Genomic DNA, 20,237 nt, shown 5'->3' with positions numbered 1-20,237 from the left:
TAAAGGAGAGAGGAGGTTCCATCCTGGGGGGGGGGGGGGGGACAAAAAGTCACAGCTAAAGCATTTGTCTCAACTGCCACTGAGGACAGCATACGGTCCGGGTGCACACCCGTCCTCACAACCATGGAAAAGGAAGTCGCTCCCTCCGCGGCCACAATAGGAGCTTAAAAACACCACCTACTGGCGCAAAGGAGGTACTGCTTGAAAATTTCCAGATCCAGTCTGTCATCTGGGAAATATTCAAAGGTAAGGAATATGCGGGTAGAAGTCTCTATCAGATACCCTACGTACTGTATCTCTGGAATGGGAATAAGTAGAACCATTTTTAATGGTTTTCAAAAAACCAACTCAATGGTGAAGTATGGTTTTTTATAAACATTAAGGTAAAGCAAGTTCAAGAAAGTTACTTTTTCTCAGCCTGAAATTTTCAGAGGCTAAATTTGCATTTGCACTCCCACTTCTGCCACCCAGTAATTAGCATTTGAATAAGTGTGAACAAGTTTTGAAGTGCCTTCCAGGAGCAAACAAAAGGCCGACTTGAATGGGCACAGATGACTCCTCTGAACCGGACAGAATATGGAGGGCAGGGTTTTGAGCATCCTTTTTGACATTAGAGTATCAAATCCTTTGTGAAGGTAAAATCCAACTGGAAAGGTCTAAGGCGTTTTACACAACGCTGGGGGTTCACTTAATAGGAAGGGAAACAGTATTGTAGGAAGCTGGGTACTTGTTGCAGGAACCGACACACACACCTTTTGTATCGAAATTGTTTATTAGCATTTCATTAAAAACAAAATTGTGTTGAAATGGTTTTATTAGACACCTTTTGCCTGGTATTTGAGGCACCTTTGACTGAAGTGTACCGGGTTCCTCCTAAGCAGGTCCCCAGTACCAGTGTTCTTTCCCCAAAACTGTACAAATGCTACCACAATTGGCAAAATCTTTAGCACCCTCTGTAAGTCCCTAATAAATGGTACCCTGGTACCCAAGCCCTGAGTTACTAAGAGGGCCCCTAATGGCTGCACAAATTCTGCCACCCTAAGGGACCCCTCACTAAGCACATGCAAGACTGCCATTGAAGGCTGTGTGTCTTGGTGCAGAAAAAAAGTGATAACACAACATGTCACACATCCCTGTGTGCCATGTCCCCTATCATTGCATATAATATTTATAAGTCACCCATACAGCAGGCCTAACTGCCCTAAGACGGGGTGCTGAATATTACATGTGAGGGTATACCTGCATGAGCAGATTTGCCCCTGAGCTGGTCAGTCCCATTACTGCTAGTACAAATGACCAGGGAAGCAGTGTTAAAACATGTGCTGGACACTGGTGAAAATGAGTTCCCAGCTACATAATGGCTTCACTGAAAATAGGAATGTTTGGTATCAAACATCTCATATTGGTAAATCCATACTGATGCTCCCTGGAAACCTACAAGCCTCTGGTGTGCTTGTAGGTGAAGCCTTGACCTCCGACCCAGGCTAGCACTCTCCCCGGCAGCTTCGCCTCATCGGTGCGCTCAGGTTTATCTCCCATCTGCCTGCTAATCTTTGCATTTTACCACATTTGGCGGTTAACTGTACTACTTGGATGGTTGCGTGATTTAGATTACTACTGCCTTTATTGCAGGTTCTTTCTTCCCTGCATCACGGTTATTCATTTTCTGACTTCACACTGTTGGTCAGTTTCCCGCCGCTACTGCTTTTGGGCCCCACCCCCCCTACTCAGCCCCGCTCCCTCCTCCTACCTGCTCCCACCCCCCTCCCCTAATTATGGCGACAAATGCGCGGTCGTGCTGCTGGCGTGCCTAAGGCAAGCCTGTCTGCACCCGGCCGCAACCCGAACGCAGCCAGTGCCAGGAACCCTCCTCCGGGACCTCACCGCTACGACTCAACCTCCCTTCATGCACTCAACCCCGGAAGACATGCCGACTGCGCTAAATCCTCGCCGGCCAACACCCACGGGCAGTTTTCATGCAGATCCTGCCGCAAATCCTTCACCATCGACGTAACCTGTGGCCCCACAGAGTAAACGGCCAGGATTCACCATCGAAACCCTGACCTACATCCTGCTCAACGTGCGCTCCCTGCACCAACACACCATTGAGATCTGGGACCTGCTCGACACCCTCTTGCCTGACGTAGCCTTCTTCACGGAACCCTGGACCAACTCCACCTCCGGCCCGATATCGCCACCGACATCCCGGACATCTACAAGATCCAGAGAAAGGACCGCCCACACCGCCCAGAAAGAGAGGAGTCGCCATCGCACACAAGACCCTTCTCCGACTCTCCACATCCAGCACGAGTGACTCCCACTCCAACACACAACACTTTCAGATCCAGACAAGCCCCAGGACCACCCTACGTAGCACTCATCTACAGACCCCCAGGACCTCGCACCCACCACACAACTACCATCGCAGAGCTCGCCTCACCCTACGTCATCACCTCCATGAACTACATTCTACTCGGGGACCTAAACTTCCACCTCGACAACAACAATGACCCAGACTCGACTACTCTACAACCTCGCCAACCTTGGACTGAAACAGCTAGTCAACATGCCCACCCACAGAGTGGGGCACACCCTCAACCCCATCTTCGCGGGAGGAACTAACTTCCGCTTCAGCCACCCTGGACTGACCATAGCTGTGTCATTTCACCTTCAAAACCACCCCCATACCCAGACCCGCCCCACGTCTGCCACGACGAAACTGGAGCAAGGTCACGGAGTATCACCTCAAAACCACCCTTCGTCAATATCCCCCCTTTGTAGTGACCGACACCAATTCCGCAGCCAGAGTTTCACCGCTGGATCTACTGCTGCGCCGACAAGCTTGTGCACCCCTCCGCCCCCCTGCCAAACAGCGCCCGCAGAAAGCCGCCTGGTTCACTACAGAACTCCAAGATGCCAGACACTCCTGCAGACGCCTAGAAATAACCTGCTGAAACCTGAAAACCACAGAAGCACAAAGACCACAAGAACGCCCTAAAGGAATACCACCAGCGCATAAGAGACACCAAACAGACCTTCATAAGAGACAAAATACTAAGGAACTGTTCAATGTCATACAGCAGTTCGCAAAACCCACGGACACCACACCTTCCCAGGAACTTTGCGACAAAGTCAGCTCCTACTTCCATCTCAAGATCAAGGCGCTCTACGACAACTTCAGCGAACCTACGACAATCACAACCCCCTACCCACCACCGACCATAAGCCAACCATCACAGCCTGTAATCCCGCTACCATTGAAATCATCACACAACCATGAAGAAAACCCACTCAGGAGCCCCAACCGACCCCTGCCCTCTGCACATCTTCCACAGAGCCCCCACCGTCATTGCACCCGAACTAGGACACACCATCAAGGCCTCCCGCAATTCAGGTATCTGCGCAGACGACTGGAAACTGGTGGAGGTAAAACCCGTCCTCAAGAAACCATCGGCCGACCCAACAGACTTGAAAAACTACCGGCCCATCTCTCTCCTCCCCTTCGTGGCCAAGTCACAGAGAGACTCGTGAACACCCAGCTGACCGCTTTCATAGAAGATAACTCCATCCTAGACGCCTCCTAATCTGGATTCCGCAGCAACCACAGCACAGAGACCGCCATCCTCGCATACCACTGACGATATCCGCACGCTACTCGATCAGGGACACACAGCGGCCCTCATCCTTCTAGACCTCTCCGCAGCCTTCGACACAGCGTCTCATCGCACTCTCATGGCCAGACTGCATGATGCAGGAATACAGAGAGCAGCCCTAGACTGGATCCAATCCTTCCTCTCCGGCAGAACCCAGAGGATGCAACTTCCTCCCTTCCTCTCCAAACACACTGAAATCAACTGTGGAGTTCCACAGGGATAATCACTCAGCTCCACCTTCTTCAACATCTACATGGCCCCCCTCGCCACTAACGTCATAAAACATGGGCTCAGCATCATATCCTACGCTGAAGACACCCAGCTTTTGCATACATCGCAGCCAAAGCCTGGAATGAGCTCCCGGTGAACATCAGACGCACCCAGACCCAGCACATGTTTAGGAAGGACCTCAAGATTTGGCACTTCGACAGATCCGGAGCCATCCCCAACTCCCCCCCCTCCCCTACCCCTTCGCCTCCGGTCCGAGTTGAAGTGGGCCACCAGTGCCAACAAGGTTCCCCTGCCCTCCAGTCCATTGAGGTTTCACTCCTCAGTGACTCCCAGACATCGCCTGCAGCCTCTGCATGCAGGCCCCCACGAACGTGACTGCTCCCGGTAAGAGAAACCAAACGCCAAAAGGCACCTCTGCATTAGTCGCCACCGGGTAGTGGAGAGGAAATGTCAGCTGGCTGTATACAATGGTTTTTTGTTCCATCCGATTCCTCTGAAATGCAATGAGTTTCCTACGTCCCCGAGGACCACAAACACACTGCAGTTGGTTCACCCCAACTGGCTTCCTAGCCAGAACCTGCAGCCTCTTATTACAGTGACGGATCCCCATTAAAAGCCGGATGTATGACGTTACACCGCGTTATTTTATAACGCAGACCGTTACATCGCAATTTTTACAACGCAGGATCCATTACAATGCATGCCTTTACAACGCATGTCATTACATAGCAGATACTATTACAACGCATGCCATTACAACGTAAGTATAGGTAAGTATATCTTTTAAAAAAAATGTAATTAATTTAATTAATTTAATTTAATTAATTTTGAAATGGTAATTTAATTTAATAAATTTAATTCTATTAATTTAATTAATTTAAAAGTTGTAATTAATTTAAGTTAATTAATTTAATTTAAATTTAATTTAATACATTTTAAAATTGTAATTAAATTAATTAAATAAATGTAATTAAAGTAAAAAATGGAATATCATTTAATTAATTTAATTAAATTAAATTAATTACAATTTTAAATTAATTTAATTTAATTAATGTAATTTAATTAATTTCTAAATTGTAAATAATATAATTTAATTAATTTATTTTAATTAATTTAAATAATTTAATTTATTTAAAGTCGTTTTTTAAAAAAAACTGAACACTAAAAATACCCCTGTACCCCAAAACCCAAACCCAGCCATAAAACCTAAAAATACCCCTGTACCCCAAAACCTAAACCCAGCCCTAAAACCTAAAAATACCCCTGTACCCCAAAACCCAAACCCAGCCCTAAAACCTAAAAATACCCCTATACCCCAAAACCCAAACCCAGCCCTGAAACCTAAAAATACCCCTGTACCCCAAAACCTAAACCCAGGCCTGAAACCTAAAAATACCCCTTTCCCACAAAACCCAAACCCAGCCCTAAAACCTAAAAATACCACTGTACCCCAAAACCCAAACCCAGCCCTAAAACCTAAAAATACCCCTGTACCCCAAAACCCAAACCCAGCCCTAAAACCTAATACCCCTGTACCCCTAAACTCAAACCCAGCCCTAAAACCTAAAAATACCCAAACACCCCAAAACATACCTCAGTACCCCAAAACATACTCCTATACTCATACTTATTTTTAAAATTACTTAAATTAATATATTTAATTTATAATATAAAAAAAAATATTTATTTATAATTATTAATAATTAAATCAATTAAATAATATTAAATACAATTTTAAAAAATTATATACTTACCTATACTTACGTTGTAATGGCATGCGTTGTAATAGCATCTGCTATGTAATGTCATGCGTTGTAAAGGCATGCGATGTAATGGAACCTGCGTTGTAAAAGTTGCGTTGTAACAGAAGTCCGTTGTAAAAGTTGCGATGTAACGGTGCAATACCTAAAAGCCAGTTGGGGTGAACCAACTTCAGTGTGTTTGCGATCCTCAGGGACGTAGGAAACTCATTGCAGTTCAGAGAAATCGGAACCATTGTATACAGCTCAGCTGACATTTCCAAAATTCTGTTTCCTGCTGTGGCCAAATGTCCTTAGCACAATCCAAAGTGGAGTGACTGATCCCCATTGAAACCTATTGGACTCCCAATGCTGTTTTGCACCCTGAACCCATCCACCCTAGTGATGCTGGAGGTGTACTGTTGGTGCTGTCTTGGACCTTGCCCGCCACTCACCTTAACCCCTGGAGATTGCTCCTGTAAGTTGATGTACTGTACCTGTTTGAGGAACTTGTTCTTTCTTCGATAGGATAACATTGCAGAGCTCAAAAATTGCACTCTGTTCACTTTAATTGAAAATAATTTATATTTAAAAATGTACTTGCCTGAACAAGCTTTCTCTGATGCCTAAACACATAAGGATACTTGCTATTTTTATACATTAGTGTGGAGAAGCCTTTTCCTGCAAACCCAGCAGACCGTTGGCAACTGAATCTGGACTGGACCCTGCTTTTTGTCCTCTATCTGAAATCCTGTGAGTCTAAGTGCGCCCCCTGGGCTCCTGGGTGATTCAGAAGTGTGCTCCTGTGGTGGAAGGAGACTTAAGGGACTGAAGTCAGAAGGTAAAATCTTTTACTAGGACAAACCTGGTTGTTGTATCTGACCCATGCTTCATTGCGGTCTTTGCCAAATTGATCCTAGGTTCCAGTCTACTGCAACCATTCACTAGCATTGGTACTTTGTGCTGCTTGGAGCTACTATTTCAAACTTTAAAAATTCTGATCTCCGGTTCCCCTTATTGGATTGTCGTTATTTGGTGTTATTTTGTTTCTTAAATTGGAGTCTATTTTTCTAATTTGGTTTGGGATTTGTATTATTTTGCATTTAGATTTACTGTTTTGGTACTGCATAAATACTTTACACATTACCCCAAGTTAAGCCTATTCCCTCTGTGCCATAGCTACCAAGGGATTGAGCTTAGGTTAATTTAGTGACTTTAAGCGTTCATCCTGACAAGGGTTGTGATTATTTCTGAAAGTAGGTAGTCGCACGCCCCAAATAATAATCCAATTTCTTACAGTCTCTCTTTGAGGGAGGGTTATTCTTTCTCCACAGAAAAGGTTATTCCTGTCTAAGAAGATGCCAAGTGAATTGAGTTGACATTTAAAAGTGATGCTTACCCACTTGACATCTTGAACAGTTGAGTAGTAACTTTTTGTTTCTTCGACTTAAATGGCTAAGTGGCCTACGGCGATAGGTGTTTTTTTAACAGACATTCTGTGTTGATGACGTTCCAGTGAAGATAAACATCGATCTAATTTGCTGAATGCCGATGGCAGTTCAAGTTCTAAGTGTGGAGGTGTTGACATTGAGCCATCCTTCGACAGTGAGCAGGTCGAAGCAAAGGCCCTTGACTGCAACATTGGTGATCTCTACATTGGTCTCCTGTGGCAGCGGGAATGTTATCTTAAACTGCCACTTGATCCTCTCTCCCTTAATCTCCATCATTGGTGGTCTTTTTCAGGAGGTGGTAAGTTGACTGAAGAAGGCTGGGAGGCAAATCTTTATAGCCTTCTCTTCTTCTCCCCTGTCCTCCAACACTACTCTTAGTACAGCACAAGTTACTTACCTTCGGTAACGATATATCTGTAAGAAACAGTAGTTCGTATTAGATTCCTTACCGTAGAATATCCCCAGGCGTCAGTCTGGATCCGGAAATTTTTGTGTAGCAGTACCCCTGCGCGTCGGTAGGCGTCATCTGCGGCTCTGCGTCGGTCGTCGGCAGCGCCGGGATGACGTCACCGGAGTACTTAGCCGCTGCCCTCGCGCACTGACGTCAGTTCTCATACACAGCTTTTCAGCGCCAGAAACACAGAGCCATGATAAAAACCAACACTGGTGCCATGAAAGTTGGGACCTGAAAGGGATGACCTAAACCCTAGATAGCGGTTCGCAGAACGGGGAGGATGGGTGGGGCGGTAAGGAATCTAATACTAACTACTGTTTCTTACAGATATAGCGTTACCGAAGATAAGTAACTTGTGCATCTGAAAGAAACAGGTCAGTATTAGTTTCCTTACCTTAGAATAGATACCCCAGCAATACCAACCCCGGTGGTGTGTCTGCAAACCAATAATCCCACCAGAAAGTCCTGGAGAACTGAAAGGCCGAAAAAGCCATCTCTCCGGACTTGGCTGTCCAGGCAGTAGTGTCTTGCAAACATGTGCAGCAAGGCCCACGTAGCTGCCTGACAGATGTCCTGCAAGGGGACTCCCCGACAAAGGCAGTAGTAGCCGCCGTGGCCCGAGTGGAATGGGCACACAGCCCCACAGGAGGCTCCTTTTTAGCCAGTGAGTAACATGCCTTCATGCACAAGACGACCCATCGAGAAATGGTTAGTTTGTGCACCGCCCGTCCTTTCTTAGCGCCCACGTAACCAACAAATAGTTTGTCATCCACCCGAACAGGCGTGTGCGATCCAGATAGTATGAGAGCGCACGTTTTGGGTCCAGACGGTGGAGCCTCTCTTCCTCTTTCGAGGGATGCGGAGGCGGAAAGAAGGTGGGCAAGGTGATGGACTGCCCGATGTGGAAGGCTGTGACAACTTTGGGCAGGAAAGAGGGTCGCGTCCGCAACATAACTTTGTCCGGATGGACAGAGAGGAAAGGAGGTTGTGAAGAAAGGGCCTGGAGCTCACTCAATCTCCTGGCAGAGGTGATGGCAACCAGGAATGTAGTCTTAAGAGTAAGGAGACGAAGAGGACAGTTATGAAGTGGCTCGAAGGGAGCACACATCAGATAAGTCAGAACAAGGTTCAAGTCCCTCTGAGGCATCACGAAAGGAACAGGGGGGAACATAGGAGTTATGCCCTTCAAGAACCTATTTACAACCGGGGACTTGAAAAGAGAGGGCTGATCAGGCAGCCTTAAGAAGGCAGAAATGGCAGAAAGGCAGCCCTTGATAGTGCCCAGAGCAGAGCCCTGCTGGGCAAGAGAAAGAAGAAAGAGGAGAACCTCAGAAACGGGGGCAGAGAGTGGATCCACAGCCTTTGCTGTGCACCATGCCACAAATTTGCTCCACCTGCAGGCGTATACCGATTTTGTGGAGGGACGCCTTGCTGCCAGAATATCATCACAGACTTCAGGAGGCAAGTCAAATGGCCTCAACTGTCGCCGCTCAATCTCCACGCATGGAGGTGGAGGCTGGACAGGTTTGGGTGGAAGACCGTACCCTGCTGCTGCGACAGAAGGTCCTCCTGAAGAGGCAGACGGGGGATCTACTGACATGCTGAGTAGCTCGGGATACCAGTATCTTCGTGCCCAGTCCGGAGCCACGAGGATGACCTGGGCCCGGTCGCGCCTGATCTTCTGCCCAGAGTGCTGAAGAAGTGGTATAGGCGGAAAGGCTTACAACAGACCGCAACTCCGAGCGAGTGCCGCCTTGGAAATTCCAACGTGCAGAACTGATGACATTGCGCGTTCCCTTCTGTGGCGAATAGATCTAACCAAGGCTCTCCTCACTGCTGAAAGAGACCTTGCGTCACGTCAGAGTTCAGACGCCATTTGTGATCCATCATGCACCGACGGCTGAGTTCCTCCGCCCTGGCGTTCAGGGAACCTGCCAGGTGTTGAACCACCAGGGTCACGCCCTGATGTTCCAGCCACTGCCAGAAGCGCAAAGCCTCCTGGCACAGGGTCCACGACCCCACTCCATCCTGTTTGTTGGAGTACCACATGGCGGTGGTGTTGTCCGTGAACACCTGCACTACACTCCCCCGGACAGAGGGGAGGAATGCTTTCAGTGCAAGCCGGATCGCACGCATCTCCAGAAGGTTGATGTGGAGTCAGGACTCCGCCGGAGACAAGAGACCTCTGATCTCCGCCTTTACCATGTGGCCCCCCCAGCCCAGGAGGGACGAGTCCATCACAACTACGTCCTCCGGTTGGGGTAGGGAGAGGGATCTGCCGCTGACCCAATCGCGGTCTGCGAGCCATCACTGCAACTGTTTTGCAGTGCCTTCCGAGATCAAGACATGGTCGGACAAGTTCCCCTGATGCTGGGCCCACTGAAACTTCAGGTCCCACTGCAGAGCCCGCATCCGCCACCTGGCATGATGCACCAGAAGGATGCAGGAGGCCATCAGCCCCAGAAACCGCAGCTTCAACCTGACCGAGACTCGGGATAAAGACTGAAAGATCGGAATCCGAGCCTGAATATCCTGAACCGGCTGTTTGGGAGGGACACAGGTGGGACTTCGGCACATTGATGGAGAACCCCAGCAGGTGCAGGAGGTCGACGACTGTCTGGGGCGAGCCCGCCTTCAACAACCAGTCGTCTAGATAGGGGAAGACTGAAACCCCTAATCTGCGCAGATGAGCTGCGACCACCGCCATCACTTCAGTGAACACCTGAGGGGAGTTGGTAAGGCGGAAGGGGAGCAAGGTAAACTGAACATGCTCGTGGCCTACCGTAAACCGCAGGTAACGCCGGTGGGCCGGCAGGACGGGGATGTGGAAATAAACGTCCTGCAAGTCCAACGCTACCATCCGGTCTCCAGGGTCTAGGGCAGCTAAGACCTGAGCCAAAATCAGCATCTTGAACTTCTCCTTTCGGAGGAAGCCGTTGACGTTCCGCAGGTCCAAGATAGGGCGTGGACCCCCTTTGCCCTTCCTGGGAACCAGAAAGTAGTGGGAGTAACAACCACACCCTTCTTCTGGCCCAGGAACGCGCTTGATGGCCACCTTGGCCAAGAGGGCTATAACTTCCTCTTGCAGAGGTTTCAAGTGATCCCCCGACACGTGGTGGCACTGCGGTGGCATGGCTGGAGGGGTTACCTCGAAGGGGAGGGAGTAGCCCCTTCGGACGATTTGCACCACTCACCTGTCCGATATGATGTTGCGCCAGTGGAGGAGGTGATGGCTATCCCTGCACCCAACTGGCGTGAAATGGGCCTGAAAGCTTGGACTAGGAAGGCTTTGAGGCGGATGCTGCGGGTGGATGTGGACTGGCCTCGCGTTGGCCATGGCACCGCCACAGCGTTACCACGTCCGCCGCCGCGCTGGATATTAGTCTGCGGCCCGTGGCTGGCAGGACCTGTGGGGGTGCCCCTTCCTTGGCCACGAAAGGAGCGAAAGGCAGCAGTTTGCTGGCGCAGGCAGACAGGCCCAAGGACTTGGCCGTAGCCCTGGAGTGCTTAAAGCACTCAAGCAAACTGTCTGCCTTGTCGCCAAAGAGGCGACAGCCATCGAACGGCATGTCCATAAGGGTGTTCTGGACATCAGCCGAAAAATTGGCGGACTTCAGCCAGGCGGCGAACCGCCACCGTCGTTGCAATCGCCCTGCCCAGAGAGTCCGTGGTATCCAGCCCACATCGAATGGAATACCGTGCCGCATCTCGCCCCTCCGCAAGGGCTTGGGCGAGTTTAACCCAGGCCTCCTCTGGGCATTGTGGCAGCACGTCCACGACTGTGTCCCACGGAGAGTGGGTATAACGACCCAAAAGGCAAGCGGTGTTGACCGACCGCAACCCCAAACTAAGTGAGAAGAACATCTTTTTCCCTGTATTGTTCATACCTTTTGGATTCCCGATCAGGGGGAGCTGTCGGGAATACGGTCTGGGAGTTAGAGTCCTGAATAAGCAGGCTCTCGGGTGAGGTGGGTGGACAGGAAGCAAGGGTCGCCCGGGGCCGGGCAGTGGCGTCTGGACACGTTCCTATCTACAGGGCGACCGGTAGCGGGCCTGGACCAAGTGCCCAACAGAACGTCAGTTAAGGCCTCGTTGAACTGCAATAGAGGCTCCGAAGAGCTTGCATGCGATTTTAGGACCTCAGTGAGGTGGTTAGTCCTCACGGCCGCGACGGGGAGCTCAAGAGCCAAAGCCTTGGCTGCCCTCGTCAACACCACACTGTAGGCAGCCCCCTCCCCCGTAGCCATGGTAGGAGGTGAGACAAATCCAGTGTCTCGCGAAGTGTCCAAACCACTGGCCTCCTCTAGCTCACCTGCCCAGTACTGAAAAGACTGGCACTCCTGTGCCAGTGGGTCCTCAGACCCCTCCCAATCCGCCTCGCCCTCCAACTCCTGGTACTCCGGTTCAAATGATGGGACCGGATCATTGAAGTATTGCACTGCGGCAATTGACGCCGTTCCGACGTCGAGGGGGAGAGAGATTTGGGGATGACGTCGTCCCCTGGCGACACCCTAGGAGTCGACAGGTCGACCAGCGGCGACCCGGATCTGACAGGGCCCTGCGGCGTCGGGACCGAAGTCGCCAACGGCGCCGGGGCCGAAGCACCCGACGGCGCCAGGGCAGAAGCACCCGGCCCGTTTGGGCTCCCAGTGGGAACCGCGGGGCCCGAAGGCGCCGCGGAACCCGACGGAGGAGCGAGCGACCCCATGGCCGTAAGGAAGGCATTGATCTCCTCCAGCGTCGCGTTCTGCCCAAGGACCGGCGGGTATGGAGCAGGCCGCGATGTCTGCGGCTCCGGCAGAGCCGCGTGGGCGGTGTCGCCCGGACCCTCGGCTGCGTCCTGCGAGCGTCGGGGGGAGTCAGAAGAGCGATGTCATCTCTTCGACTTCTTGTGCCTCTTACCTGAGGACTTTGAGCCCGACGAGTGGTGTCGACTCGCCGAGCTGTGATGACAACGGCACAGCGACCAGTCCCTCCACCTCCTCCTGGACCTGGAGCGGTGCGGGCCGACAGCCTGAGCTCCAGGCACTTACGGGACTGCTCCCGCTTAGCTTTCGACGTCAAGGCCCGGCAGTCGGGGCACGACTTGTCATCGTGGTCGGCCCCTAAGCAATACAGGCACCGGCGATGGGGGTCGGTAACCGAAATCAGTTGGCTGCAGTCAGCACAGGGTTTGAACCCGGGCATCCCTACCGGTACCGATTGAGTCGTTCGACTCGAAAACAGATCAAAAGGATCGAAAATGTTTAGTCAAAAAATGACTAAAGGCTACCACTTTTTCCGGATCGGCGCTTGCTTGTGTGGAAAAAAGAAGAACGGACGTCAGCGCGCAAGGGCGGCATCTAAGAACTCTGACGACGACATACCGGCGCCAACGACGATGGACCCGGAACTGCAGACGATGCCTACCGATGCGCAGGGGTACTGCTACGCAAACATTTCCGGATCCAGACGGACGCCTGGGGATAGTCTAAGGTAAGGAATCTAATACTAACCAGTTTCTTTCAGATAAGCTCTTTCAATGTTCTTTGTTGACATCTTACAGATGTCACATTCAGTCACAGAATATATATATAGTATGCAGAGGGCAATATGCTATTTATAACCAATGTTGAGGGAGAAGAGTAGCATCATGACTCGCTTAAGTGACACATGGCCCCTTCTCATTTTCAAAAATAGGAATAAATAGCATATTACACTTTATGCCTCCATATAGTCTATATACACACACACACATGCACTTTTTTGTCCCAAAGCCCACAAACACCTCCCCTGTAGCTTGAGCACTTGACTCATACTAGTGTTTCTTAATCACCCAACTTGAAATTGACTGACAAGTCATCTCCCCTTTTTTGCATTCCAACAAATTATAGGCAGTCCTCTGCATGTAAATACTCCTGCGTCCCCCAATCCCCATGTTACCTTTATGGAGGGCTTCATTGGTCATCCTATTTACACATCGCCCACTGCTCTCTGGAACCAGCCATTTCATAACCATGTCCACACAGCTCTTCCGATAGGCGCTCCAAACACTGCCACTGATGAAGTAATAAAGGAGACATGCTTACATTCAACCCAAAGCTGAAAAAATAATTTTTTTGCCCGGATGGTGATACATTGAAAGTGCATACAAACAACCTTAAACATCAACTACGGCTAAAGTGCGATACAAAGAGCTGTATTTGCACAAACTCAAATAGAATACATTAGATGGACAGGTAGCTCCTGGAATATTTCTGATCCTCCCCAGAATTAGAAGCATTCAACTGCTAAAAAGCTGTACCCAGAAAAACAGGCAGAGGATGAATCTCAGAAAAATACTAATCGGATTTAAGAGTTCTGTCAAATCCCAAAAATCAGCATAGTGTTTCAAGCAAAACTGGCATCACTGTAGATATTCTCATATAGAAAAATGTAGTCCAAAAGGCCGGGTAAACATTACTAAGTCATTTGAAAACATGTAATGGCAATGCCTAAAGGTTCGCCTTTGAAACCGGCGAGCTTTGCCAACACCATTAAGCTATGCTGTGTCACATTTCTGATGCTGTGCAGCAGGGCTAAATAAGAAAAAAGCCTAGTGTCCTTTTTTTAGGCACAAACACCAAGCATGCAGGCAATTACAAAACCGCGCAGCAGCTTCTTTTCTTTTTAATTGCCGATCCAACTCTAATGGGCAAATAGAATGAATGAAAGCAAAAGCTTTTTGGGGTGGGGGAGGCGAGGGGGGATGGAGAATGGAGAATGCAGTGGGGGGAAACAAAGCAGATGGGGACATGGAAGTAATACTGGGCAAAGCAATACAGATGGAAGGAGGCTGAAGCAACATGGATATTGTGGAATGGTGCAGGAGGGTTAACAGGGAAGGGGGATCATACGGGTGAGATTGAAAGGGCAACATAGAACTGGGAAGGGGAAAGACAGGCAAGAAAGCAATGCGGGTGGGAGAGCACAAGAGGGTGAGCGCATCATAGATAGGAGTGATGGAGAACCACATGGGCAAGAGAGCAGTGATGAGGGGAAGAGAAGCACATTAGTGAGAAATCTAGAACACACATGCACTCTTGTATAGCGCTTAAACAAACAGGCAAAAGTAGAGCTTGACTAAGTAAGCAGTGTAAGGACAGTAATGTGTCCATGCTCCAGCGAAGAGACAAACACGGAGGAAGATATAGATATATATGAAAAAAACAACCTTGGAATAATTACTCAGAAATAAAGGAACCGCAGATATACTATATTCTGTTAAATAAAGGTGATACAACTTCCTAATCTGAAAAAAGAACTGAAACATCCTCAAACCAGAGATTACATTTCAACATTTTATTATTCTTGGTGCACAGTCCAAGAGCCTAAAGACTTCCAGACACCAAGCTCAGAGGTGTGAGGAATGATTAACCAGCAGATTTCTATTGCATCCGCCCTAGTGGATTTGGGTATGTAAGCAGTCTAATTTGAGTTACTGATCAGAGTATGGTCCTTGTGCCATACTGAAATGTTAAATGTCTGAACTGGCTGGTTGGCCTTCCAGAAAAGCATAACGTTTCCATCTGATAGTTTATCTAAAGGGCATTGTTCAGTAACCAGAGAACAGACACACAAGCTCCCCTTGAACCTCTGACAAACGTCTATTGAGAGCATTTGGTCAGTATTCTTGTATGCCGACAGTCCAGCATTGCTTGGGAACTAATTCTTCTTCATGTAGGTTGATGGGGGTGAATTTGCAGATTAGCCTGGAGGGTTCCAGAAACTATTACTAGTCACTTTTAAACAAACCACAGGCATAATGGTGCTCATGGAAATGGTGATGACAACTCAGTACAAGCATAATTCCACAAGTTTCCTAAAACACATTTTTTTGTGTCTCTCAATCTGTTACTGGCAGGGCTTCCAAGAAGACAGGCATGGAAACAAAGATGTATCATCAGCAATAGACTGCTATACCTGAGGACTAACAGAAATTCCACTGCAAATGCAATCTCCAATGGGGTGAATATACTTTCAACCTAGATTTTCAGTAGGCTCAAAGGCTCAGTGCATAGCCTTTCAGGCAAGATTTAATGCTGCATTTGTTTAAATCAGTGACTGAATATCTGAAGAGTACATTCTTTTTTTTAATGTGTTTCTTGGTTCAGAGAGCGAGTAAATCTATTTTTGATCTACTGATCCACCTAGCGAAGGTGACTTTCTGCCAAGAAAAGGGACATTTTTACATAGTAGTTCAATAAAATGGTTCGATATTGCCATCTCAGCATTAGAGTGAGCTTCCATGGACATAAAGTAAGTAACCTGTACATCCAGAATGTTGTCTCTAGGTTGGGGTAGTTAACGTTTCCAAGTGAAAAAGGTAGAGCACACTCCCATTCTCAAGTTTGAGGTCTGAACTTGCAGATCATGAATGCGCTCCATAATCATTAATTTATGAATCCATGAAACGTCTCTTCTCTGTAAAAAATTGATCAACTGAAGGCTGACCCCGCAGCTTCCATGACAAGGATTTTATCCAGCCAGTCCCTCAAAACCACTTTTGCCATTCAGGCAATTTCTGAAATGGGCAACTCCAGTGCTTGGAATATTTGGGTCATCTGTTAAAAAGTCATGAATTGTAATAGAATTTAAATATGGCTTCAGTTTTTTATGCATTGCTCTAAGAGTATAGTGGAAGGCAGCTTTCTGAGATAGCAAGCAATCCAAGGATGTAAGCCGAAGCAATCCAAGGATGTAAGCCGTAGAAAACAATCAGAGAATGTAAGCTGTAAAAAGAAAACATACATAATGCTTCATAACCGGGGTAAACAGTTTAAAACATTCAAGTTAGAGTGTATACTTCACATAAACATTAGGAGTCTAGCCTGCTGTGTGCTATTCGAGGACAGCCCTTTTAACAATAGTCTGGAGTATGCCAAACTTAGTACAGAGCCCTTTTGCAAGTACAATAATGTAGAGAAAGGAGAATGCGGAGGTGGAAACTTACAAAGACCACTTTCTTTTGGTACGTGTGGGCTCATGAACTTCTCTGGCAGAAGTTTCTCGTGGTTCCAACTGCATATAGAAGTAGTTATAGGTGTATACTGGTTTCAGTGATTGCTAACCAGTAGAATTTAACTTAATTACACCAATAACACATACAAAGATGAAAAACATGTTTGCAATTGTATACAACAGAAAAACATTGTTACTGGTAACTAGGACGAAATCCTTACCAAGTCCTTACCAAGTCCACATCTCCCAACACTACCCTCCGCACATGCACAGACTCTACTTACGATCAGCAAGGAAGGTTGGGAGAAGAGAAGACTGAGGAGAGTCCAGGAGGCCAGAAAGCATAAACATCAGATTCTTTGGCCTACACTTAACTTTCACAAGGTCTACGCATTTGGTTATGTTAAAAAAACTATGGCATATTTATACACCCTAAAGGGTCAGTAAAATAATAAAACATTGAAGTCCAAAATCATATGCATTTTCAGTAAAGTTAGGGGAGAAAATGCAGGCCTCCAACGATAAAGTACTAACATAAATGGGATAGTTATACGTTAAACTTTAACATAGATATTTGGTATTGCCAATGACTCCCTATTAATCTATACATTCACGTTCTTTACCATGACTTTAAAATATATATGAATCTCCCCAAGGAGAAGAAACCCTGGTTTAATGAGATTCTGAGACGAAACTGTGAAAACGTCCACTAAATTCAAGACACAGAACTTAATTGTGCAACTCAAAAAAATGTTCTTCACTAGTCACAGAATTTCTTAATTTGTTTGTTAACAAAGTCTTGGAAAATACTCAAAGAAAATGGTGATTGATGACTCACTGAGATTCCAGAACCATGAAAAGACATCCTGGAGAGAGGAATATTAAGGTAATACAAGACTCTGCGGTAGTAACATTAACGAAATGACATGCTTAAAAAAAAAAGCTCCTGAACGGTTTTTCTTCTCACTGTAGTTTCACTGACTGGGGTGATTACAAAATACAATTTGCCAAGTGCTGATTACTTTCTCAGAGCTGGATTACTCGGCATGAACCATGTTAGATATGTGGGTGCAGGCTTTGTTAAAGACCCCTCGCATGAGCTCTCGATTGAGACGCGTAACCTGTCCTCGTAGAAGTCCCTCGAAATAGATTCACGTGAGATCCTACAACTTGCATTTCCTGGGTTGAGCCACAATTCTCGTCCTCCAAGTGTCTCAAATGTATGTTTGATGTATCTCAACCAAGGGGATACTCTTTACCATCTTTACACATATTGCAGTGGGACTAGTAAAAGCATCTTTTTTTCAGTGAATCAGTGACAGAGGTCCTTCCCTTCCGTCGAATGGGAAGAAAGTTGTAATACCACAAATCAACCTCTCCTGGAAGAATCGCAAGGGCCTACTACCCATCATAGTAGGGAGAGTAAAATGGGGTCTGCTACATATGCAGCCATTTCGATTATGTAACTAAACAGAACAAGCCCACCCTGTACTAGGGCCTTGGCTTGTACACAAAGTCTTCATGGCGATTATCTTGTTCTAAAGGTGGAGACAAATACTTCCCATGCTTGTAAAATAAAACGCCAACTCTCAAAAAGATAAAGGTCGGAGTCAAACATTCTACTTCTTCTTTGCAGAGCAGAAAGTACCTGACATTGGTTTACCCTATCTATAATGCCCGACCTTTGAGATGGGTCATCAAAATTAAATAGGAAAGATGCATGCATTTCCCTCTGTCGAAGTTTGTTTTATACTACAACACTCATCCACTGCATAAGGTCTGCAAGAAGAAACGTAATCATGTGGAGTCAATGTAGACCAGAAATTATTCTCGACAGAGGATCCATAAAAATTGTCCCAACTGCTAGAATTGGGTCTCAATGGTAAAGGTCTCCCTCATCACTTGTCTCACTAGATAGATTTCAATTCCAATTCCAGGGATATGTGAAGAATGTTTTTGAATGGTAAAATGTAAAGCCTTAGTCCATGAGCGTACCTTCAATCTAAAAAACTGCGTGGTTACTGGCTGGTGCCCTATTCATGGCTGTGCTTAGCCACAGAAGTTGTGGACCACTGATGTGGCTGAATAATGCTGACAGACAGCTGGGGCGGTTTGTGCAACTTGAGAAGGTACATAGCTCAACAGTTCTGTCTTAACTACTTATACTGGGGTGAAGCAAAGACCAATTTGCAGACGGTTAGCACACTTCTGTAGCCATACAAATGAGCAAAACAATAGAGTGAAAAAGCAGCTAATTCTAATGGAAATACTTCCATCAATTACTTCATGTTGAATGCCATCAACATTTCTTGGGTTTGAAAGATCCATAAATTGTGCAGAAGCAAGATAAGTGGAAGGCCGTCTAATAACTCACAAGTAAATTGGCTAGACATTTAGATCCACATTTTTGGTTGACCGAGACATCTGCGTGCTACAAAGTTTATTACGATTAGGCATGGCCAAGGGGGAAACAGTACATTGAGCACTCATCTAACACTGCAATTACAATGAAAGTCTGAAAAAAGGCGCCATAACCGACTGTTGACAATAAAAGACCTAAAATTAACCAAGAAGCCTAAAACAATGTTTGCCACACGATCAAAGAATAAATAAATGCAATGATAGAAGTCTTTGGTAAAAGCTAAAGATGTCAAAAATGGCAAATGAGCAAAATTATACTGAATACTAAGTGTTAACAAAAAGATTGACTTATTTGGAGATTTGCACATAAAAGTGCATGAAAGAGAGGAGAACTTACCATGCTCTGGCACTAACCTAAAACGTAAGCCCGGCCCCAGTACCTATGAATTAAGTCATTCCACCCCTTCCCTCCCACCAAGACTTGCGCAGGTTCAAATGATTAGGCCATGATTTAAAGGGAGCAAAACTATTTTGCAGCTCAAGACCACCACATAGCTTTAAGAATAATCCGATATTTTGGAAAACAAACAAAAATTCTAAGAACTGGATTCAAAGTGGCAGTGTGTTTCCTTAGCAGGGTTAGAGAGCTGCACCCTACAAAAGAGCTATAGACAGTTCACAGTTGGCCCACAACATGAAAACAATCCGAACATTACTCTCTTTGCTAGGAACTTAGAAGCACTTTAAGACAATGCAGTTGTGTGGCTATGGAGCAGTATCAAGCACTTACCTTGTCTGCCCTTTGACCTCTGTAAGATCTCCCACGCTGACAGTGATGAAAATGCCAGTGTTCAGATCCCAAGCTACCTTTAAGCTGGTGTGGTAAGTCTTTGGTCTGAAAAATTAAAAACAGCAAGCAAACTCAATGGGGTATTTACAACTACTCTTAAAAGGATGCTGTGAAACATCCACCAAGGAAGAACTACTTACCACCACAGAACTACAGTGATCACTCTGCTACCAGAATGAAAAGTAGAGTGGGAAACAGTAATGTAAAGAACAGAGCAGATACTCACCTTAATTGGCCCTCCTCGTCGGGCGCAGGGAAGGCCAAGAGCAGCAGCCCAATGTTGATTATTACTTGATTAGTTTCTGAACATACCTGAAATGCAGAATGACTGTATGAAATTTCTATCACGTGACTAGAAAAAGTCTGTGTGGCTAATCGTTCTGAGCAATTGTGGTCTCCCACCAAAACAAAGGTATTCGTGGTGGGGAGGGAAGGGATTTAAGAGGACCATAGAGATAGAGGAACCAATTAGGGCAGGGAGAACGCAAACATAAACTTGACAGAAAAGTCAAACAGCTA

General features: G+C 46.9%; 1 protein-coding gene across 1 annotated transcript in view; it reads right to left on the bottom strand.

Moving 5' to 3' along the window:
- Nucleotides 1-20,237, bottom strand: part of DCAF15 (DDB1 and CUL4 associated factor 15) — a 237,310-nt gene that overhangs the window by 19,751 nt on the left and 197,322 nt on the right. The window contains exons 10-12 of the mRNA XM_086963642.1: nt 19,945-20,030; nt 19,659-19,763; nt 13,451-13,566 (exon numbers count right to left, since the gene is read on the bottom strand). Coding sequence (XP_086819768.1) covers nt 13,451-13,566; nt 19,659-19,763; nt 19,945-20,030 — 307 coding nt within the window. The remainder of the gene's footprint in view (nt 1-13,450; nt 13,567-19,658; nt 19,764-19,944; nt 20,031-20,237) is intronic.

Source organism: Lissotriton vulgaris, chromosome 1_1 (assembly GCF_964263255.1).
Source record: "Lissotriton vulgaris chromosome 1_1, aLisVul1.2, whole genome shotgun sequence".
Lineage (NCBI taxonomy): Eukaryota > Metazoa > Chordata > Amphibia > Caudata > Salamandridae > Lissotriton > Lissotriton vulgaris.
Note: the sequence above shows the minus strand (reverse complement) of the source record. Positions and strands in the feature narration are given on the sequence as shown.